Consider the following 21,845-nt stretch of genomic DNA (forward strand, 5'->3'; position numbering starts at 1 on the left):
GAAGCCGGGAGGAAGCAGAGACAAGACACCTGACCCAAACTGACCAAAGAGGTATTCCATACCACAGCACATCATGCCCAGGAGGTAACTGGGAGTTAGCCGGAAGGGCTGGGAGACTGCAGGGTTGGAGGAGGTATCGGTCGGAGCTTGGTCGGGCTTGGGGGGGCGAGTTATCGGTCAGCTGGTGCTGAGGTGTTGTATTCTCTTCCCTTGTTATTTCCTTTATCATTATTATCATTGGTGGTAGCAGTAGTGATCTGTGTTATACCTTAGTTACTAAACTGTTCTTATCTCAACCCGTGGGAGTTGCATTCTTTTCGATTCTCCTCTCCGTCCCTCCGGGAGTAGGGGGAGGGAAAGAAGGGGGGGGGTGTGTGAGTGAACGAATTACCTGACTGGTTTTAAACCACGACAAGAGGTTAGGTCTGAAATGAGTTTCCTGATACCATCTTATTTAAATTGGTACCAAGGAATAGAAAGGCACAATGCATGTGTTTAAAACAGCATTTTGAAAGGAAAAAAAAATTGTGGGTGATCCTAGCACAGAAACATTAATATGTTCTTTTTTTCTTTTTTTTTTTTCCTTGCTTCCAGGTAAATCAGCTGTGATAATAACGATACCCATTTAAAATGTTTTTAATAAAATTTTGCAGAAAGTAGCACACTGTCAGTAAAGGGGTGGTGGTGGGGGGAGAAGCATAGCATAGCAGAATCATCTGGACAAGGCAACACGCACAGAAAAGCTGTCTGGTTACAGTTTGGTACATACCAGAAAACCAGAAAGAGGTGAAAGATGGGAGGCAAGATTAAGCTTGGCTGGGTATTTCTGTGGTGTGAGTCCTAAATACTTAGTTTTAATTTAAGTTTAATCAGTCTTCTGTTATTTTGGGGATTATTTCCCTCATAGTCTAGCTGAGCTGTGGAAGTGTAGGTGCAGAACCCAGTTGCACCTGCAAGTGGTACAGCTATGTAGTGCTACTTGAACTTGATAGCTTGATTTGCTACAGTCTCAGGAGTCTTTGCTTGTCGTTAACAATATCATTGACCTTTTCACAGTTGCATCTTTCATGTGTGTTCTGTCATTTAATTGCTATAGTTTGTGATACTGCTTCTCTCTTCTCAGTGTTGGCCCACCTTTCTCCTACTCAGTGCTAAAGTGTTGGCAATCACTTTAGTATACTAAAAAAAAAAAAAAATCACATTATTATGTTCTTTGGTGGAATTGCTTTGCTGAAACTTGATTTTGGGGGTTTTGTTTTGTTTTTTTTTTTTAATTTTATAGTACTGTCTATATCAGATGTTACATGAACCTGCTTACTGAGTTTTGATTTTGAATTTTCTAAGTCACCAACTTTTTTGGTGCTGTTATATCTTGACATACAGCATAAAAACATTAATGAAAGAGGGTTTTCCAGCATTGCACACAAATACAGACAGCTTAAGTGGACTAGAAGGAAATGATCAAAAATAGGTACAAGTGTATCAGATTATTGATCTTCAAAAGTTCAGTGGGCCTTTTGTCTGCAGTTTTGCCAGCTTTGCTTGCCAAGGGCTGAGTTACGCAGATATACTTTTTGTTTTAAGGGGTTAACCTTATGTGTAATATCTGTGCAGTAAACAATAATTATGTGTGTTAATGGTTACAAAGTATGCGTGTATGTGTGTTGTAGTCCCAAGGCTTTGCATATATAATTATATTATTTGAATTAGTCTTAGAATGAAAATGTATTTGCTTTATATCCTTTCAAGTCTCACGCTTCTCATGCAAACAGCTGGAGACTAAAAGATTTGTGTGCACTGTAAGTATCTTTTAATTTTTGACTGCGGTATTTTATCGAATTTACATTTATGTTTTTAAATACAATGTTTGTACAAAGAATGTATTTGCTTTGTAAATAACTGCCAATATTTTGATACTGAGTGTGTCAGACAGCTTCAGAGTTAAGTTGCACCTTGATCTTGTAGTAATGAGTTTTGGATACATGAAAGCTGTCTCTTTCTGCAAAAACAAGTTGTGTGCTGCATATACTGGATTTGTATTTCAGGTTGAGGCACTCATATGTGGGATCATTTGAGATCTCACTCTTTTTTAAGTATTTATTTTCCCCATATCCTTCTTCCAGTTGGATTGCTTCCATTAACTCCATTAGAGTAAGAATCTCTGTGTTAGTTGTTGCACAGCAATGCTATGAGTTCTTGTGACTTTGCGTGTGATTTGTGATCTTCTATCCTTGAATGTCCCCAAAATAGTCTAGTGGGTTATAACTGATCATGTATCAAGATCTTGTTGACACTTGAGACTTGTCCTGTCTAGCAGTAAAGATCAGGTCAGATTTAGAGTATGCCAGCATTCAAACAAAGCTGGACTTTTCACTGATTAAGTGCAAGTTGCAGTATTTTTGTGTCTTTAGACCTTAGTGAGTTTACTCCATGATTCCACACATACTTTAGTATGTGTGGAATCATTAAATATTGAAGGTGAATATAGCGAGATGGAATCTGAATCACATTAGTGAATTTTAGTATCTCTTTATTTACCTCATTTTATTCTTTGAGGATTTTTAGGCTTTTGTCACGAAAATAAAATGCATCAGTAATACTGCTGTTTGCTACTTAGCAGATACCATGAGGAAGATGGAGATCCATCCTTTCCTGTAAACTGAATGCATTGTGGTGCTTGTTTAGTCTTTATTGGACTACTGAAATGTCACCAATGCAGAAAACTATTATACAAAGTCCAAACCTCCTCTTTGTTTAGGTTACGGGGCTTTGTTTTTATATGTGTTTCCATTGTTTACCTTTCCTAGGAAATGAGGAAAAATGTGGTTCCTTTTTAATTTGTTTTTATTTTAGAAACACTGCTATGTCCTGAAAACTCTAGTAAAAATGGAGACTCTTGAGTTAAACAACAGGTTTTTTTGGTCATGTAGGATGAATACATATAGCTTAATGCAACAAAACTTTTAAAAGTAAGCTTTTTTTTTCATTTTTTTTTTAAATGCTCAATGATAATTCAACTTATGTCACAGTGTGAACATAACAGCCATCTACTACCAAGACTCAGATTTCTGCCTTAGCTTAACTTTGCATGTCATCTGTCTTTAAATTCCTTGTCAATTTCCAAGTGTTTATGCTTGTAATCTCAGGGGGTGATGTACCTCTATCTGTTACAGTGTGTATGTCTATTTCAGTTTCACATCCTCCCCTAAACCTGGCAGTGTATCATTCCAATAGTACCCAGGATTAAATGATATGTTTGATTAGGTAGGAGTGCAGAATAGTAAATGCTTTAATTCAGTTCTGCCATGTCCACATTCTCTGTTTCATTGAGCCATCCTTGTGGGAAAGGCAGTCAGTGCTGTTTTTGCTAGAAGACATGTCTCTTTAGATATGCTGGTGTAAGCTTCTATTTAATCACTTCTTAATATTTTTTAAAATGAGTATTGAGTTAGCTTAAACAATTTTAAATAGTAGGCTTTTATTGGTCCCAGACCATTTTGTCCAAAATGGGCTATGGGATATTCATGTGCATAATCCTGTTGGCTGATTTGATGAAGCAGTAGCCTCTGATAGGCACATAATGGGAGGACTGGCAGCAGTGTTGGGTGCACACATTTTCAGCCATAAGAGGATGTGTCTGCTAGAAATGTGCTTCTCTTAAGAGCAGGTTCCAGTAACTTTTCCTTTCCTTCTGCTAGTGATTTTCCATGTTCCAGTTTTCGTTTTGTCTGAGTGCTTGGAGATGATAGATCATAGTTCTGCTGCTAGCAGTCTTTAACTTTCATGCTGGGGCAGAGTCATACCCATTTCAGCTTCTTACACAGTCTGGTCTTGCTGAGAAGTAGAGCTCCTAAATCACCTTGGGTGTTACACAGATAAGTAGCACTTGAGAAAATAAAGCAGAATACCTGATGTGATGTGTACTTCCCAAAGTGTTGGAAGGATTGTCTGGGTTACTATGTTAATACCATTTTTACAAAAAAAAAAAAAAAAAAAAAAAAAAAATTCAACATATGTTACTGTTGCACATACTATTTCAGTTGAGGACTTTTCAGAGAACAGCATTTCCAAAGATACATTGAAACCTACAACACTGCATAATACTTCTTTTAGCCTTCAGTTAATAGAAGCCTCCTTTGATGAGAAGAAAACGGGGCTCAGGTGTATTTCTCTAAATCTGATGACTGTTCAGTTTTGTGTTGGTGTATCTTTTAGAACTTCAGGTTGCTTACTTGGAGAGACATATTTTAGTGCTGGTGGAGAAAACAGAAAATGCTTTTGCATTTGGTTAATCATACGTCCAATTAATCACACTTAAGCTATATCAGGTAGTTTTGTGTTTAGAAGAGTAAGGTGCTTTTTGCCTTTAGTTGTCTTTTACATAGATACAGCTTCGTTTTTTTTTTTTTATCACATGGATTTTTGTCCTCTGCTCTGTAGAAATTAGAAATATTAGTGCCATAATATAAAAAAAGTCAGAATATGATGTACTTGTGAATGAAATCCGCTTAGTATTAGCCAGCATAGCACACTCAAAAGCTAGTACTTGGAGTATGCAGATGAAATGCCTTTGCTAAGACAGGTAGTCGTGCTTTATGTTACATTTTTGCTACTGAGAACACCTTAAAAATTTGGTATTAATGCAGTGGAATTTTATGTATTATGTATTTTTCAAGCATAAAACATTAGGTAAATATCAAACAAAAATTAAACATACTGGTTTAAAGTTCAAAGGCTTGTAGTCTTACCAGTGATGAAGCCCAATGGAAGCTTACATTCACGAGTGGGTACTTTTAGTATGTGAAAAATGTTTGCTAGTTAATTATAGGCATTGCTGCTAATGCAAACAAATCTTACCTGTGCTGTTACCTGTAGTAACTTACTCTTTCAGGTTTGGTAGAAGCACACCTAGACAGAATTCTTTTCCAAAACGCTTCTTAATTGTCTTAAACCACATAGCATTGCTGAACTTTGTCTTTTTACTTTAGCAGATCTCTTTGTGTTTCTTTTGAGATCAAATTTTATGTTAATATACTCACCAGGATATATGATAGGCTTGCTGAATTGTAATTCAGAGCATAGCGTCTTGTCTTCCGTACTTTCTGTCTTAGTGTTAATATAATAAAAGTGAAAGTTTTGTGTTTCTTATACTTCAGAATAAGCTTCATAATATTATCTTTGGATTTGAGTGCAAGCTTGATTAGCACCAAGTTGTTTGATGCTGGGTGTTGAGTAGCAAAGCTCTTACCTATTGAAATGACAATTAAGTCTTTTCATAAAAATGCAAATATTTTGTGTTTTCCATATAGTGTTCAGACCTTCAGGCTTGATAAAGTATCATTAAGAGCAGAGAAAAATTTGGGTTATCTGTTTTGATCTGAAACAATAATGAAATAGTTGTTCAAAGTAACTTGAAAGGTAATCTTGTAAACATTGACAGAACCAAGAGCTACCATATTTTGGCATTTATACAATACTACAGAATAGTAAGGAAATACAACCAAGAACCTTGATCAAAATACTGGAGGTCACACCAGTGGATTTGGTTTTTGACTGTATTTCTGATTCACTCTTTCTTTGATAAATTGCTTCAGCTTCCTGTGTCACAGTTTTGGCGTCTATAAAATGGGGCTACTGTCAGTCTATGTACCTAACAAATGTATTTTAAAATTTTAATTCATCTTCAAGAATTTTAACATAGCCTGATGAATGTTAATTCAGTGGATGTTGTATATAGTTCTGTTTACTGTAAGGTGTTTGGAGAATTCTGTTTGCTGGGTAAGCAGCATGTTGAGACATCGATTGAAAGTTACATTGGCTCATTCTGCGGAGTTTGACGTAGTCAGTCCAGAAATATATACAGATTTTTTCTACATACAAATGAACAGGACTCACCATCTTTTCATGGAGTGGCTTCATCAAAAGCTGGTTTTCTACCCAGGAAAATCAAGAGTAGTTTTTAAATGTGCTTAGAGTGCAAGATAACATGTGCTCTGAATTGGGAACAGAAGCTGGCTCCATTTCAGTTTTAAACTAGAGCATTCCAAATGTCACAGTAAGCTAGTGCTAAGGGACTTGGACTTGGGAAGAGCCAGCTTGACATAAATGAGTGTTCATTTGACAAAGGGGATCTATTACTGCTTTTCTGAGTAAGGGTTGTCTTTTAATGTCTGCTATCATGGTGGTGCTGGCTTGGATCAAAGTTTCGTAGTACTTTAAAGCTAGACCTTCATCATGAGATGATTTGTACTTTTTCAATGGGAAATTCTGAAGTACAGTTTAAAATATGTGAAGGTTTCACATGCCTTGAAGCATTAAGTCTCACTGCTGTCATTGGTTCTGAAGCAGCATTGACTAAAGAAGGTGTGTGTATCTCTGCCAAAATAGCCATGTAGAAAGCAATTCCTAAACTGAGCATTGTGACCTAAATGGTGTCTTAACTACTGTGAGTTAAGGGACAATGATGTTTTGATATTGCTCCCTGAAGGAAGATTAGAGCTATGTGCTTGTGCCCATACACCAGAGTTAAGTAATTCTTCAGAAAGGAGTGCCAAAGCATCATTTGATTTGACACTGTGTGCAGTGGAACATTTTGAAGAAGTAAGTTACAAGGAAGCAGCTGCAGTTTTTCTTTTGCCCACTTCTTAATATATAAATTCATATTAGGAGTGACTCAAGGCATAGCTTCTTCCATACACAGAATATGGCCTTGGAAATGGTCCTCTAGTCTTTAGCTTAATATAAATCAGAAAAATTATTAATCAGTGTACTGAGGGAGGCATTGCACCTTAAGGCTTCAGTTGGTGCATAATGTCTAGTGAAAATTGATAGGTGGAGCAGTAGCTAGATAGCTTTCCAAATTACAGCTATGTGAACACTTCACAGGAAGGTCATCACTGCCATTTGAAGTTCAACAGTGCTTTTACGTCTTGTTTCATTTCATTTCATTTTATTCCTGTTGATACTTACACCACCACAGCAATTTCAAAGCAAGCCTCATGTATGTTTCACTGTCCAGTGAGATCATCTTGGTGGTGACAGATTGAGCACTTGATCCCAGGCCTTACTTGAATATATGAAATTACATATTGAAGCATCCTCACAGAATTAAATTATCAGTTTCTGGTGGCATGTAGTTAAGGGGAAAAGTAAAGAGTTTCCGGCTCTTACAGAGTCTGTACACAATATGGGGAGGAGGTGAAGACACAGGAATGACAGGACACACAACTTGACAGAGGTCTTGATGCTGATTTTGTAAGAAAAAAAGTATAGGGTTTTGTCAAAGGTCTGATTTTCTTCCATCATCTTTGCTAGAGGGCTGCTTTCAATGGAAGGTGGAGGGAACAAGTATCCACTAGATATGAATGAGAATTAAGGATTGTGAAGATTCTTGTCACCTGGGAGAGAGGAGTCCTAGATGTAGAGAATTTGACTGTTAGAAAGTCTAGCAATGTAAGTTCTGGTGCACCTGAAGAGTAAAAAAGGGGATATAGACTATTAATAAAGCAGTTAAAAGCAGTATTGTATTTTTTTCTAAAATGTAATTAATAATGGGGCAGTGACAAAAATACTCAGGTGACACAAATATCAGAAAGCTCTAGTACTTACTGCTGAGTTTTTTTGCCAAACCTATGAACTTGTGGAAGTAATTGCTTGAAGTACAGGGAACACAGATTTACTGACTTTATTCAACTTTTAATAACAGCAAATGCAGAGACTGTATTTTCTTCAGATCAGTTTGAGTAGTTCTGTTTTTTATTTTAGAAATAAAAACATTCAGGATCTGGTGGTTCTTTTTTTGAATGATAAGCTAGAATCAATCCATTCAATTGTATTATCATGTTTTAGTACTTTAACAAATAGGAAAGTTCTCTGAGGCAAAACATTTAGGCTATTTGACCCTTGCCCTCTTTTCACTTCAGGGAATAAGGAAACTCACTGAATTTGGCTTAGTTTTTTGCTTGTAATTTTGCTTGTATTTATTTCCTTCCTCAGTACTTACATAAATAGTGATCACATGATAATTAATGATGTATGTAACAAATTACATATGGGAGGATGCGCAATGCTATTTTTTTTCGTGTTTCAAATGGAGTGAAAGTGTAAGAGACACTGTATGTTTGTATTTCAGTGTAAACATTTAATGCAACTTGCATAGCTACTTTGTTCTTAAGACCAAAAAATCCTAATCTAACAAAACCAAGAAGTTAGCTCATATCTAATTTTGTCAATAGACTTCTTTAAGAAAATAAAAATTGCAATTCAAGATGTGATTAGAGCACATTTACTGTTTCTTGCTTGCACCCTAGAAACAAATTTTTAGGTTTCTATTATGCAAAGTAATATATAAACATACAGCAAGTGATATTTCCCACCTCAGTATTCACATTTACATACAAGCAAGTGTTGTAGAAATCAAATTGATCTGATAATAGGATCCTCCATTGAAAATATACATATCGTTTGGAAAAAAAAAGTAAGATTTAAATGAAAAGTGCAATAAACGAACTGTTAAGGACTTAAGTTCAAAATCTGTCCCTTATGGGAAAAATGGAGAAGGAACAGTGGTAAAGAGTAGTGAACAATGTAGATGTATTCCCAATTCAAGAATATACGCATTCTTGCTAATAGTGCATGGTGCGTAAGATTAAGATTGTTATTTTAATGGCTCTCTAATGATGGCTTTCCTTGGTAATGGAAATTGTAGTACTTCTGAGATATCACAGTTTCAATGTCTATAAAATGGGGTGTAAAAGAGTATGCTTTTTATCTTTTTAAAGCTAGATTATGTGTGTTTTAAAAGCAAGCACTCTATAACCATTTCATCCAGTCAGTACTTCCTCTTAAAAATGAAAAAGTATTTTGCCAAATTATGATACTTGTGTAATGTGGTACTTGAGGTATGTTATGAGCAGTTTTGAACCTTGGAGGGGACCTCTGTAGTTCCAGCAAAAACTAGGTTCCAAAATATACCTTGTCAAGCAGGGAAAGCTAAATGGCTTTGGTGCGGGTGCATTGGACGAGGTGCGGGTGTACCTGTGGGAGTTGGTACTGCTTGAAGGGTTTCCTGGTCTTCAAAGGAGTGCGGCAGGGATGTTCAGTGCCTACTTCTCAGTCTGAGGGTTGTGCTGTGGCAGTCTATGATTGTGAGGGACCAGGTATGGATATCAGGTGTTAGTTTTCACCCCTGGGAGTATATGTGGCAAATAAAAGATATTAAGAGGAAACAAGTGGAGAGAGGAGAAATTACATTTCCAAATTTGTGCTACACTGCCAGAGGTGATACTGGGCTCTGAAATGCTTCTGCCTTGTGCTGAACCAAGACAAGTTCAGAAGTGTAGGATTTTCATATGTGGAGAGAGTTCTGTTTGCAGTTCTTCTTTCCCTGACTCTAGTTTTGTCAGAGGAAGGCAAGAAGGTTAATTTTGTGTGAATTTAGTAGGTTTCCTATTTGAAAATAGTGCAGCTTAACAGGTCTACCTACAGTCCAATGCCTGGAGTTTTGTTCTGAGAGCTGCACAAACACATGGCAAAGAGATAATGTCCTTAAGTGCTTTTAGGATTTAAATAAAAAGTTTATAATAAGTATTTTTATTTTCTGAAAGTGCTTTCTGGGAATTATTAGGTTCACTATAACCTGTTTTCATGAAACGAGGGCACTCTAAATGAAAGTTGAAGCTGTTTGTTTAAACATATAGTTCATGAAAGACTACATTGTTTTCAATATAATTTAGTTTTCCTTCATTCGTATAGTGCATTAGTGGTTTTAAGTGCAGTGGTAAGTAAGCCTGTATATAAGGAATAAGGACATAAAGTTCCTGGGTCCTTGCCTTACCCGATATGCATGTGTAGATTTCCTTTTTCTACTTCATCTCTTTGTTTCACGCCACCTTTCCAAAGGTTTCCTTTGTGTTTTATCCCTGAAGTATGTATCAAATGGAATGGTACTGGCCTTCAGTTTTACTTTTCAAAATGCAACACTAACAATGAGATTGAAGTTGGGTTTTCTCTGGTTTAAGAGGAGATGCAGAGTTGTAGATAATGCTTGGAAGATCAACTTCCAGTTCCTTGCTGAAATTACAAAACTGCATTTTACTTTCTACCTGAGACCTAAACACGTTCTTCTTTATATTCCAATACAAAAAAATTCTTGAACTGGTATACTTGCTTTCAGCTAAGTTAACCAAATGGTTATTTTTCTGCTTGATAACTATTAGGTTTAGAGGAAGCTTCAGCATGTAAACTTGTGAAATGTTCATTTTGCCATTTCTGCACTCTTATTAGAGGTGGTAGAAGAGCTAGCAAATGTAATGCTTGTCTTACTGCTTGTAAAATGAGAACCATATGAACTGTTTCAAAATTTATGTTTGTATTCTGGTTCTTTATTGTTTAGGTTTTTGCCCATTGGTACCTATTATCAGGGTCTTCATTACTTCTTCAGTATTACTGTTTTTTTAAAAGAGTATGTAATTAGTGTTTTTCTTCACAGGGAGAAGAGAGTTTATTCAAAGATTAAAACTTGAAGCAACCTTGAATGTGCATGATGGATGTGTAAGTCACTTTTGCTTGTTAAAAGATGTTAAATTGTGATTTTGTTGCCACAGTAATATTTCCTCAACTTAAAAGTACAAATACCATATATCAAGGCTGAACTGGGAAACACTGTTTGTTGAGATCTACATCTGAATTCTCTAGATATTTTTCTTCTTAAGCATCTGACACTTTACCTTTGAAGCAAAACAAAATACCATTCCTGTACATTAATATTGTGGCCCACTGCTGAATGAATTAATCTTCTGTGCCAGGAAAACACATGTTTATCTTTTCAGGTAGAACTCACCTTAAATCTTTAAATGGAATCTTTAATAGTTTTGTGCTATGTTAAGATATATATATATATATATTTTTTTTTTTACTTTAAAGCTATGTTAGTATTTTGAATGATTTATTCTCCAGGTCTAAAAAGCAGATTATCAAGTACTTCATGCTTATTTAAAGAGACAATAAAATCCAAAATTGCCATCCAGAGGGCACCTTAACATGCAGGAGGGGTGGCCAATGCCAACCTCATGGAGTTCTACAAAGCAAAGTGCAGGGTCCTGTACCTGGGTTGGGGCAATCCCAAGCACAGCTACAGATTGGGCAGAGAAGAGATTCAGAACAGCCTGAGAAGGACTTGGAGGTGTTGGTTGATAAGAAACTGAACATGAGCTGGCTTCAGCGTGTGCTTGCAGTCCAGAAACCATCCATGTGCTGGGCTGCATCAAAAGCAGCACCACCAGCACATCAAAGGAGTTGATCCTGCCCCTCTACTCGGCTCTTGTGGGACCCCACTTGGAGTACTGTGTGCAGTTCTGGTGTCCCCACATAATGAGGACATGGAGCTGTTGGAGCAAGTCCAGAGGAGGGCCATAGGGATGATAAGGGGGTTGGAGCACCTCCCATACAAAGACAGGCTGAGAAAGTTGGGGCTGTTCAGCCTGAAGAAGAAAAGCTGCATGGAGACTTCATAGCAGCCTTCCAGTATCTGAAGGGATACTGGACTACAAGAGTTCTGGACAGTATCCCTTATGAAGAGTCTGTAGCGACAGGACAAGGGGGAATAGGTTTAAACTTAAACAGGGAAACTTCAGGTTATATATAAGGAAGAAGTTCTTTACTATGAGGGTAGTGAGGCATTGGAACGGGTTGCCCAGAGAAGTGGTGAAAGCTCCACCCCTGGCAGTGTTCAAGGCTAGGTTGGACAGAGCCTTGGGTGACATGGTCTAGGGTAAGGCATCCCTGCCTATGGCGGAGGGCTGGAACCAGATGCTCTTAAGGTCCTTTCCAATCTGAACCATTATACGATTCTGTGAAAAATAACCTTCCCTGAAAGGCAATAACATAACTTGAAATATTGCTTAAGCACTTACTGAAAGTGGTCCAAATACTGAAAGTCATATTCTACTAGGTACAGGGCAAACAGCAGAAATTTTTGATGTTTAAAGCATTGTCTTTGTTGTACAAGATACCTGAAAAGTGAAAGGATGCTAGATGTCCTATAAAAAGTGTAAATTTTCTGCTATAATGTGTATTTCAAAAGATGTTCAAATGTAAAGACGTCTCTTGAGTTACTTGCACTTGTATGTTTAAATTAAGGTGTTATAATTGTTAATTAGCACAGTACTTTTGAAGGAAAAGTGTTAATAAAATCTAGCCTTTTGGCTTGAGAGCAGACGTATGATTTTTGACTTACATATGCTTTTGAGGGACTGCAAAGGCTGGAAAAAGCAAGGATTAGAATTGCTGTATGTAAAAATTCAGCTGCTTTTGTTGTACTAGCTACCATTAAGTTTAATGTTCTGGTACAGATGGTGTTTGACTTAAAACAAAAATCAAAGCATTAATTGCCCAGTCTTTTTCAGGAAATGTTTTAAGAATGACAGTGTAAGGTCTCTTCAACCCCGAACTATTCTATGATTCTATGTATAGAAAGTTATTTATCAGGTTTTGTATTAAAGTTTGTAACAGTGATTTTTAATATAGAATTTCTTTTCTATACTTAAGCTGAAATTTTTCAAGTTGCTTTGCCTGAAGTTCATTGGTTTTTTTTAATAATTTTTTCTTTATTTTGTAAAAATAGTCATTTTTTCTTGTAACACAGGGGACATGACGATAGTATTTATTCGCTGCTAGTTAAAAATTGGCTGAATTTGTTCTCTATTTTAGTTAACCTCCTCTGTGTCATGTAACAGAGATTGTAAATTTGGTGTTATCTGTTTGGTATTGCTTGGGCCACCTGGTGGATAATGTATTTGAAAATTCATTTTGAATTGACTGCATTAGCTTTTAAAGTATGCTTTAACATGTAGCCTAACTTTATTGGTTTAGTGGGTGGAAAATGTTTAAATTGTGAACTTGTAGCACTATATGTAGGTATTTAAAATAGTGCTAAATTTGAAAACTGTTTTTAGAAATTAAATTTTACTTGGAACTATTCACCTTTAAAGAATGGGATATTAGGAGTTCTTACCTCATTTACTATGTGGTGTTTTTTTGAATAATCTTTTATAGCTAACAACAATTCAGTAGAATTTCTTACTTCTTCCTTAGGAAAAAAATCAGTGAAATAAAAGTAATTGAAATTACAATGCTCTTGCTGATTAAAATGCTTATGCCATCAATGGGAAATGATCATGACTAATGTCTTACCCCCTCCCCAGCTGCTGAATCAGCGTGTATTTCATATGGGAGGAATGAATGCCATAGGTGTACTCATAAGGTGTTACTGGATTTGGTTATCTTGGCGTGGTTGGTTTTTTTCTGGAGGGCTGGAGGGTGGGGCTTAGCTTGTTTGGGGGGGGGCGGGGTGTGTGTTGTGTTTTTAAGTTAAAATATTTGCATTCTTCTGTGGAATAAGTTGTGACTTGTATTTTCTATACAAAGCAAGCTGTGTAATTGGACACGGTGGACAACTTAAGGCAAGATTTTTTTTTTTTTTCTAATTGAGGATAAAAGTAAATTCCAACTTCCTACCTACCATTTGATCTATGTTACACGAAAGAGAGATCCTGTGGCAAATACAACTATGTATAATCATACTTAGGTACAGTATCTTTGTAAGGGATAGTTCTATTAATTACTTCAAGTGTATGTGCTTATGTAGCAGTACTATTACCCTAGTTCCTTTTTGTTTTGAGTATGTTCATCTCTGAGTTTAGGTACCATTGTCTTTGAAATAGTACAGTTTTCCACTTCATTTGAAGGCACAGTTTCTAGCAATAGTATGTAAAGTAATTAAATTAGTTTCCTGAATCATTGATGTCTGCTTGTAGCCTTCCAGTGGTCTTGTTGAAAGATTCACATTGTGCAATTCAGTGAGGTCATATGGATGCCAGAAGTTGCCATTTTCCGTGTATATTCTAAAGGAAGCATAAGGTGATGGCGAAATCTAGAGTTAGGTGAAATGCTTTCTGTATGAAGTCTCTAAATCCAAGGGAGAAACGTTGGAATAGAATCAATTTGGACCAGCAGCGATGAAGTGGGAGGAAAATAGAGGGAAAAGCAACTCTTAAGTTATATCAAATTGGAGTAAATGTATTGCTTGTTTTTTCTCCCAATTCTGTTCCCGTGAAAGCTGAGGAAGGTGGAACTGCGGAACTCATAGGTGTATGGAGCTTTTGACATGAGCAAATACTACCTTTTGAAATAAAGGAAAAAATACTAGCTGGAGGAATAACTTCTCATGTCTATGTGTAGACAGTTCAGTAACAAACAAATATCCTACGTGCCATGCGTCTCCTTCAGGGTGGCTGTTGTGGTTTAAACCCAGCCAGTAACTCAGTACCATGCAGTTGCTTGCTCAGCCCCGCTTCCCTTCCGCTTCCAGAGTGGAATGGAGAGGAGAATCGGAAGAATGTAAAACCCATGGGTTGAGATAAGAACAGTCTAATAACTAAAATAAAGTAAAATACAGTTGATAATAGAATACCAATAACAACAATAATGATAACAATAAGAAACAACAAAAGAAGAAATGAAAGCTCAGAAAACACTAGTAATGCACAGTACAATTGCTCACCACCTGCTGACTGATACCCAGCCCCATCCAAGCAGCAATCGGTCCCTTTTGGGTGACTCCCCTCCAGGTTCATGTACTGGGCATGACATGCTGTGATATGGAATACCCCTTTGGCTAGTTTTCTAGTTGGTTCTTATTTCACAGTTTATTCTAATAGTGGGCTTACTACTACGGAATGAGACATGAGAATTTTTATTTTTTTTAAAACCTGCTCATATCGAGCATCTGGTTTTAGTGCTCCATATGCATGTTGATTGGGGTTATTCAGTGTTTGTCAATAGGTTGTACTGAACACCAAGAAATGTGGTGTATTGACTGCTCACTTACTAGAAAGTCAGTGAAGTCAGTGTCTTCTGTAAAAAAAAAAAAAAAACAAAACAAACAAACCAAGGCTTATTCCAGTGAAAGACTCTGTTGCTAGTAATGTTGAGAAGGTGATCTGGTACAGAATAAAAAGCCTGTTTAGTTATAGACCTTTAATATACATTTGGTTATGTCATCTTAAGGATTTTTTGTGAAGCAACTTTAGCCTGGGTGGGGTGTATTGAAATTGCTCAACTGAGACAATCAGTGCAATGAAATCAGAATTTAGGAGGAGAATGATTGATGTCTTGTGTAGGCTTGTGACACTGTAATTTAGATAATTATATCCTCTTTCCATCTTTTGCTTTCTCTGCTACCCTGCCATTCAGATTTTGGTTTTGCACGCATACCCACACATCTACCCTGCTTAATTGTTTAATTTTTGTGCTAGCTGTTCTTTCTGACATCGTATTTTTTATTTTTTTTTAGCAGCTTCCTTGTTTTTTTCAGTATTTTGCTCTTGTTTCTATTCTTATATCCTTGTATCAGCATTTTGGGTTTTTCTAGGGCAGTAGTAGTATTTTTCTGCCTGAAAGGAAATGTAGATGAAAATGAACTTCCTTGGGTTTTGTGTTTGCACTAGCTGTGGTACTGTGCTGTGTTTGACAGGGCACCTTACTTCAGTGGTAGGTGGATCTGGTGGCTAACGGAATGCATGGTTCTTTGTGATTGGCAGCCAGGGTTATAAAATCATAAAAGCAGCCATGCAAGGTCATACGAATACTCAGTCAAGCCTGAAAACTTGGTGCTGAGTGGCCAGTACTAATTTTTGAGGAAAGCTGAGACAGTTGAAACAAGCAGGTAGTCTTGAAAGGTGTTCTAGAGAACACATCACACTGTAATGGACAGAGGGAGGTGAAAGTTACGTTTTTGTTCCTGATCATTTTTTGTTTTTCTTTGATGAATATATATTTTCCCATTTCAAGTGTTTAGGACATTCCATGACAACGAATTCCAGTTTTATTAAAATGCTATGTGGTGGTTTTATTGAAGGCCTTCCATTTCCTGTACTGTAAAGATCCGCAGAAAATTGTTTCATTTTCCATGTCATTCATGATTTCATACGCTTCTGTCATAACCCCTCCCCAGAGTAGTACAAATTAGTTGCTTCCTGCAATAGAAGGTGTTTGATATCTATGATCATCCTAGTAATTAATTTTTGTAATTCCTCTTTTTACATGGGCAGTAAGAGATATGGAGAATATGGGAGTGGGATATGAACCTAAACTGCAGAGTGTGCAAGACACAAATTTGCTAGGCATGGATGTGTATACACTGACAGAATGATGTTTGCTTTTCTATGCATTTCCTAATGATTCCTAATATTATTTGACTGTTGCTTGAACATTGAGCTAACTCTGCCATAGGCATATCTGTTGTAACACAAAATCTCTCTTAAAAGTTCCTCAATGAGTATGTCAAGATGTTGCCCATATGATCCACATAAAAAAGCTAATTCTGATTTTGCAACTTTGTCTAGTTAAGGACCCTAACTAAATTTGTGATTAAAATTGTAACTAAAACAAGTGTATTTATTTTGAACAAAAAGATTTTTGTCTTTTGGGCTCAGAGTGAGACATTTGAACCAAAAAAAAGGGCGAAGAAAAGAACAAAGTGGGATTTTAACTGATTATGTAGTTCACTCTGATATATTACCCTGAGGCAGTTATTCTGCCAGCAGAATATAGCCAACAGAAGATGTTGATGGCTGCAGTTTGACACTTAAAGCTATTTTAGAGGCTACTTGAAATAATAATGATCATGCATGCAATCTTTGCTGCTTGTGCATGAGCTGCTGCTTGAACTCATGTTACTGTAAGGATACTTTCTGAGCTTCCTGGATTTTGAGTGCTTTTACAGCTTTATTTTATTGACATGTTATTAAACAGTCCTGTGAAAAGAAGAATTGATAAGGAAATATACAGTAAAGTTCTCCCAATGCAATTCTGTACCTCTTTGGAGGATTCTTTTTTTCCCAGCATACTCACACTTCTCAAAAGGCATCTGGGATGGATTCTGCAGTGCTTTTCACATGATCCCTGAGAAGGTGTGGTCACTGAAAAGTACACAAAGAAATGGATGGTCACAATCTGGGTATGGTGAAGATACAGTAAGGAGTGGATTGTGATGCCTTCCAGTTCAAATTTAGAGAACTCTGGACTAGATTTGAAACATTAAAGCACCTGAATATGTAAAATTTTGGCTACTGAGGCCTTTCTGGGCAAGCTTAATAGCTTAATTTACCTGATGGATTCCTCAGGTGCAGCGGAAGTATTGAGATGCCAGAGGTGAAGCAGGTGATTGATTCCCTTATCAATTTGTTTTAAAAACACACTTTTTTTTTTTTTTTTTTGTGCTAGCTGCTTAGAAACAACATTATTTCAGTTGAATTTGTTAACTCCTATTTGTGTAGTGTTGGATGGGTATTGATGATTTAATATTCTGGAAGTCAAATTAATGTAAGTCTAAATTAATTTGTTGTTCATTCACACAGGTGAACACAATTTGCTGGAATGATACAGGAGAGTATATTTTGTCTGGTTCGGATGACACCAATCTGGTAATTAGTAATCCCTACAGCAGAAAGGTAGGCTTGTTTCTGGATAGTCAATAGGTTTAAAATAAGATTATTTTTCAAGATATTGAGACATTTTTCAAGGTATTTTTCAGATATTAGTTGTTACCTGACAAAGATAACATCAGGCACTTTATAGTGTTTATAAGTGTGAATAAAACTTCACAGTGCTTTAAAGCCTTAGTATTCTAATCCCTTGTGACATAGGTATTATCCCATTTTGCGGTATGTGGTCTAGCACAACAGGGACATGGTCTCACAATAGATTAGTGTCAGAATTAGGAATAGGATTCAGTCATTCTTGTGAAATCTTATAGTCAGATAAATAGTTTTCCGTTTCATTTTAGTTTTAAAATATTGTATTAGCTTTTGCTGTATGTAATATACTGCGTTGTCTTTCTGTAATGTGGTTGAAGTGCCAATCTTGGTTAAAATACTTTATTACCATTTGAAATTACATAGCCTTGTGTGTGCGTTTGTGTGGCTAAAGAAGAATTTGAACTAGAATATGGGAAGCAGTCTTATAAAGGGGAAAGTATTGTAAAGGTCTCTGCTTTTCCACTTCTGCACTCACATGGGTTGTGATGCAGTTGAATAGCTTCCAGTAATGTCAGCTAGCATCCATCACATAGTAGCAGTGTCCACACCTTCGTTTTTAAGGAGCTGCTGATAGTGTGATAGAACAGATGCTGTGAACTGTGTCCTCCAGTGGTGGGGATGCGTGCAGCAATGTTCAAGTGAACTCTCCTTTCTTCCGCACTTTCTCAGAGGTTGAGAACTAAACCTTGAAGACATGCTGAGAAAGTAAACGGGGAAGGGGGAGATCAAATATGTGACTGGGATGGTGGAAGAGAGTTTGAATAGAAAGTTAGGGAGGCAACAAAATTTTGCCTTCCTGAAGAGCTGTGCTTTGACTGGAGGTAAAGCTCTGCCAGCTTTTATTGTATGTATATTTCAGGTTATATAGATAGACTATTAATCTTTTTTGGTTTGTTTTGTTTTTTGTTTTGTTTGTATGTGTGTAAATTGTTCAAAAGATGTGAAATAGCACTCCTGATATACTAGATGTAAGCTTTCACTGACAGAGAAATTTCATCTGCATAATGTTTTCTTTGAATTGAGTGGGAATTTTGAAGTAATTTTTATACTGTAAACAACTTAGTTATCTTTTTCCTATTAGCGGTGAAAATACAAATGGTTAGTTTAAATGCTGCAGATGGGAGAAATAAGGTAACAAGGGAATGTTCACTAGTACAGAGGTTTTTTCAGTGTTGGTAGACTATTAAGAAGTATGTTAGGAAATACGAAGAATCATCACAAAGCATTTAAAACCAGCTACGATGATGAAGTAAATTATATGCTTCTCTGCTGTATTGTAGATGAATGACACTTACTAAGTCTAGTCTTAGTTTATTGCCCTTAAACCATGTTCTTAAATGCTGATTTATTTTTGACTGGTTTCAAAGTCAAAAATATGGTTCTCTCTCTTAAAGTGAGTTCTTTTTAAGAGTCCCATCAATTTTTAAGCTCTATAAAGTTGGCTTGTATTACAATGTCTTATTTTCTTGACCCATGATATTTCAGATCTTCTAAATCTCTCCTCACTGACTGGACCAGTGTTTTACTTGGAAAAAAACCTGATGTGATATGTAACTAGCGTTTTACAAAACATAGGAGTTGCATTCCAGTCCTTCCATTTTGCAGACTGCTTTGTGCAAGTGCATGAGTGAATATCTTCTGTAGAACCACCTTATTCTTAGAAGAAATCTGGTATAAAACCAGCTTCTTCGTTCTGTTGTATTAAACTGTAGATTACTAGCAGCCTATACATTCTTGATGTTCTATAGTACTTGAGTCTGTATTATTTTCCCATTTGTTATTTGCTTTGACAGTATTAACCTGATACAGCATTCTTTTTGCTTTCTTCCTTAGGTTTTAACAACCATTCGCTCAGGACACAGGGCCAATATTTTTAGTGCAAAATTCTTACCATGCACCAATGACAAACAGATTGTATCTTGTTCTGGAGATGGAGTCATTTTTTACACTAATATTGAACAAGATGCAGAGACCAACAGACAATGCCAGTATACGTGCCACTATGGAACTACCTATGAGGTACCTCACAAAAGTATATGATAATTTTAAGATAGGTGGAACACATCTTTTCTTGTATTGTTGCCCAAGATTTTAACCAGATGTCTGAGAGCTTTATTTCAGTGAGAATTAAAGAACCTTTCTTTTAGCTTTTTTTTTTGTTTTGTGGGGGTTTGGTTTTGGTTTTGGTTTTTAAATCTTAGAGTAGGATTTAAAAGTGAAATATGTTGACTAAATTAAATGGAAGACTTTCCAAAACATAGTGCCATTAAGACCACTTTCTTTGCAAATATAATAGCTGAATACATATTCAGTGAAAGAATCCTCTGCAGAGCAATACTGATTTAAATTGTATTGTGAATTTCTTTTTTGAAATAAGCTGGGGGGGGGGGGGGGGGCAGTGGTTGTGTTTTTCATTTTGATTTTTATTCTTCCCCTCCCCCCAAAAAAACTTTGCAGCATCAATGTCTTTTTCACAGTTCTTCCAAGAAATGCTTATTTCAGCATGTGTAAATAACTTAATCAGAAAAATATTTTTACAGTTTTATGTAATTCCTCATTTGTATTCTGGTTAACTCTTTGTGTAAATTCAGAGCCAGTGTTTTCAATCCTCTTTTGCAAATTTTGTTCTTATAAATAGGCAAGTGAAGAAGCAAAGCATTTATTAAGTTAAGAAGATAATCAGATTTATTGATCTGTTTATTTTAATGTCAGCAAAATCTTCTGCTTGTAGAACTTACCACGCTTAAAGTAGAAAAAAATACTGCTATTTCCTTCTAAGGTTATAAGTATTCCAGGTTTGAGTTTGTTTGTTTGAACAACAGCATAGTACACACACGGAGTGAAAAAATCCCAAATTCATTGCTTTCTTAACTATTTAGCTCAGATTTCATAGTAAGCTTTTAAATCTTTTTCATGGTATGTTAAGTGAACAAAATATTTAAAAACCTATGCTAAAAAAAACCTAGGAGGTGTGAAAAGGTTGTGTGAAAAAGGAAAATGGCCAGAGTCAATTTTTGATCATGTAGTAATAGTATCCTTATGGTTGTAATTACATGTGTTCCATTAAAGATTTTGTCAAAAACACTTCCTATCTGCAGGGTAACTTTGTAAATCAGTTGAGCTAACCTTGTAGCATTCACCGTGTTTCTGGGATTTGTGGTTTTGGTTTGGTTTTGCCTGGGTTTAAGACAGTTTTGCAAAATGTGATTCTGGATCCCAGGCTTACATTGTCTGCTTTTATTTTTGAGATTTGTTTTGATTGAGAAACTGCTTTCCTTTAAATAGCATCAGCCCTGATGGTTTCCAAACTGCCTGAGTTCTCACTGAAATTTACTATATATAGTGGATTCTGCAAGTTGATTGGATGTTCTCTGTATCTCAAATAAAATCTTTCTTATAAGTGCATCTAGAGACAGAGATGCTATGTCTTAAAGCTGAAATGTCTGTGTTGAGAACTCTATCAGGCATTGCATTGTAGCTTCCTGGGGAAACCCCTTGTTGGCTTGTTGCAGGTTTTAGGGACAGCCACTTACTGGCTCAAGTGGTACCTCTGTTTCCTTTTAGCTTATGAGTGTTTTGAGTTTGAGAACAAGAGAATGGTTATGGATGCTATGCGAAGGAGACATAAAGGTAGTGGTGGAAGTGTCATTAGAGCAGTTGGTTTGAGTGTGTGAAGTTTGGGGTCGTGGGCTGGGATGATCAGAGTGCAGCAAATGAAAGAGTTGGTGAAACCATAAAAATCACAATGAGAAGTCACTGTGGGTGTCTTAAGTTTTGATCTGCCTGAGCTCGGGTTGACCAACAGTTTGGTTGATTGCATGAAGTGCTGACACCAGGTGGTGCTGCAAACCAATGATCAAACTGCCTAAATTCAGTGAAGGCAGTTGACAATTTTGCTTGTGGGTCAGGAGTAGTAACAGATGCCAAAATGTAACACTTGTAACCTGTAATATGAGAATGACTGACCTTTGTTGGCAAGGTGGTGTCCTCAGTGATGATGGCATGCTCATTGCGGGCTACTAAACCAGATGATAAAATATAAATTTCATAGGTACAACAAATTAAACTTGTCAAAACAGACAGCACGAGTTGGAAAAATATTTTAGAAGAAATATGGAGAGCCCAACAGCCCTGCAAATCAAGCTGCAGATTTCATTGTTGTCCATATAGGATGGCTATAACTGAACAGTAACTAGTTCTATGAACATAGTAAATTCCTTTGAAACCATTAATTGAAGAGAATACAGA

General features: G+C 36.4%; 2 protein-coding genes across 7 annotated transcripts in view; both read left to right on the top strand.

Moving 5' to 3' along the window:
* LOC130599782 (gamma-aminobutyric acid receptor subunit rho-3-like) overlaps nucleotides 1–21,845 on the top strand; it is a 220,289-nt gene that overhangs the window by 56,554 nt on the left and 141,890 nt on the right. The gene's annotated exons all lie outside the window — the stretch shown is intronic.
* The window catches only part of DCAF6 (DDB1 and CUL4 associated factor 6), an 89,343-nt gene that overhangs the window by 6,704 nt on the left and 60,794 nt on the right, over nucleotides 1–21,845 (top strand). For all 6 annotated transcript variants that reach the window (XM_057410536.1, XM_057410537.1, XM_057410538.1 and 3 more), the window contains exons 2-4: nucleotides 10,490–10,551; nucleotides 17,418–17,510; nucleotides 19,431–19,616. In XM_057410536.1, coding sequence (XP_057266519.1) covers nucleotides 10,490–10,551; nucleotides 17,418–17,510; nucleotides 19,431–19,616 — 341 coding nt within the window. The remainder of the gene's footprint in view (nucleotides 1–10,489; nucleotides 10,552–17,417; nucleotides 17,511–19,430; nucleotides 19,617–21,845) is intronic.

The sequence above is a fragment of the Pezoporus wallicus genome, unplaced genomic scaffold (assembly GCF_028554395.1).
Source record: "Pezoporus wallicus isolate ANWC-B61680 ecotype Strahan unplaced genomic scaffold, APGP_CSIRO_Pwel_v1 contig_229, whole genome shotgun sequence".
NCBI classification, from domain to species: Eukaryota; Metazoa; Chordata; class Aves; order Psittaciformes; family Psittacidae; genus Pezoporus; species Pezoporus wallicus.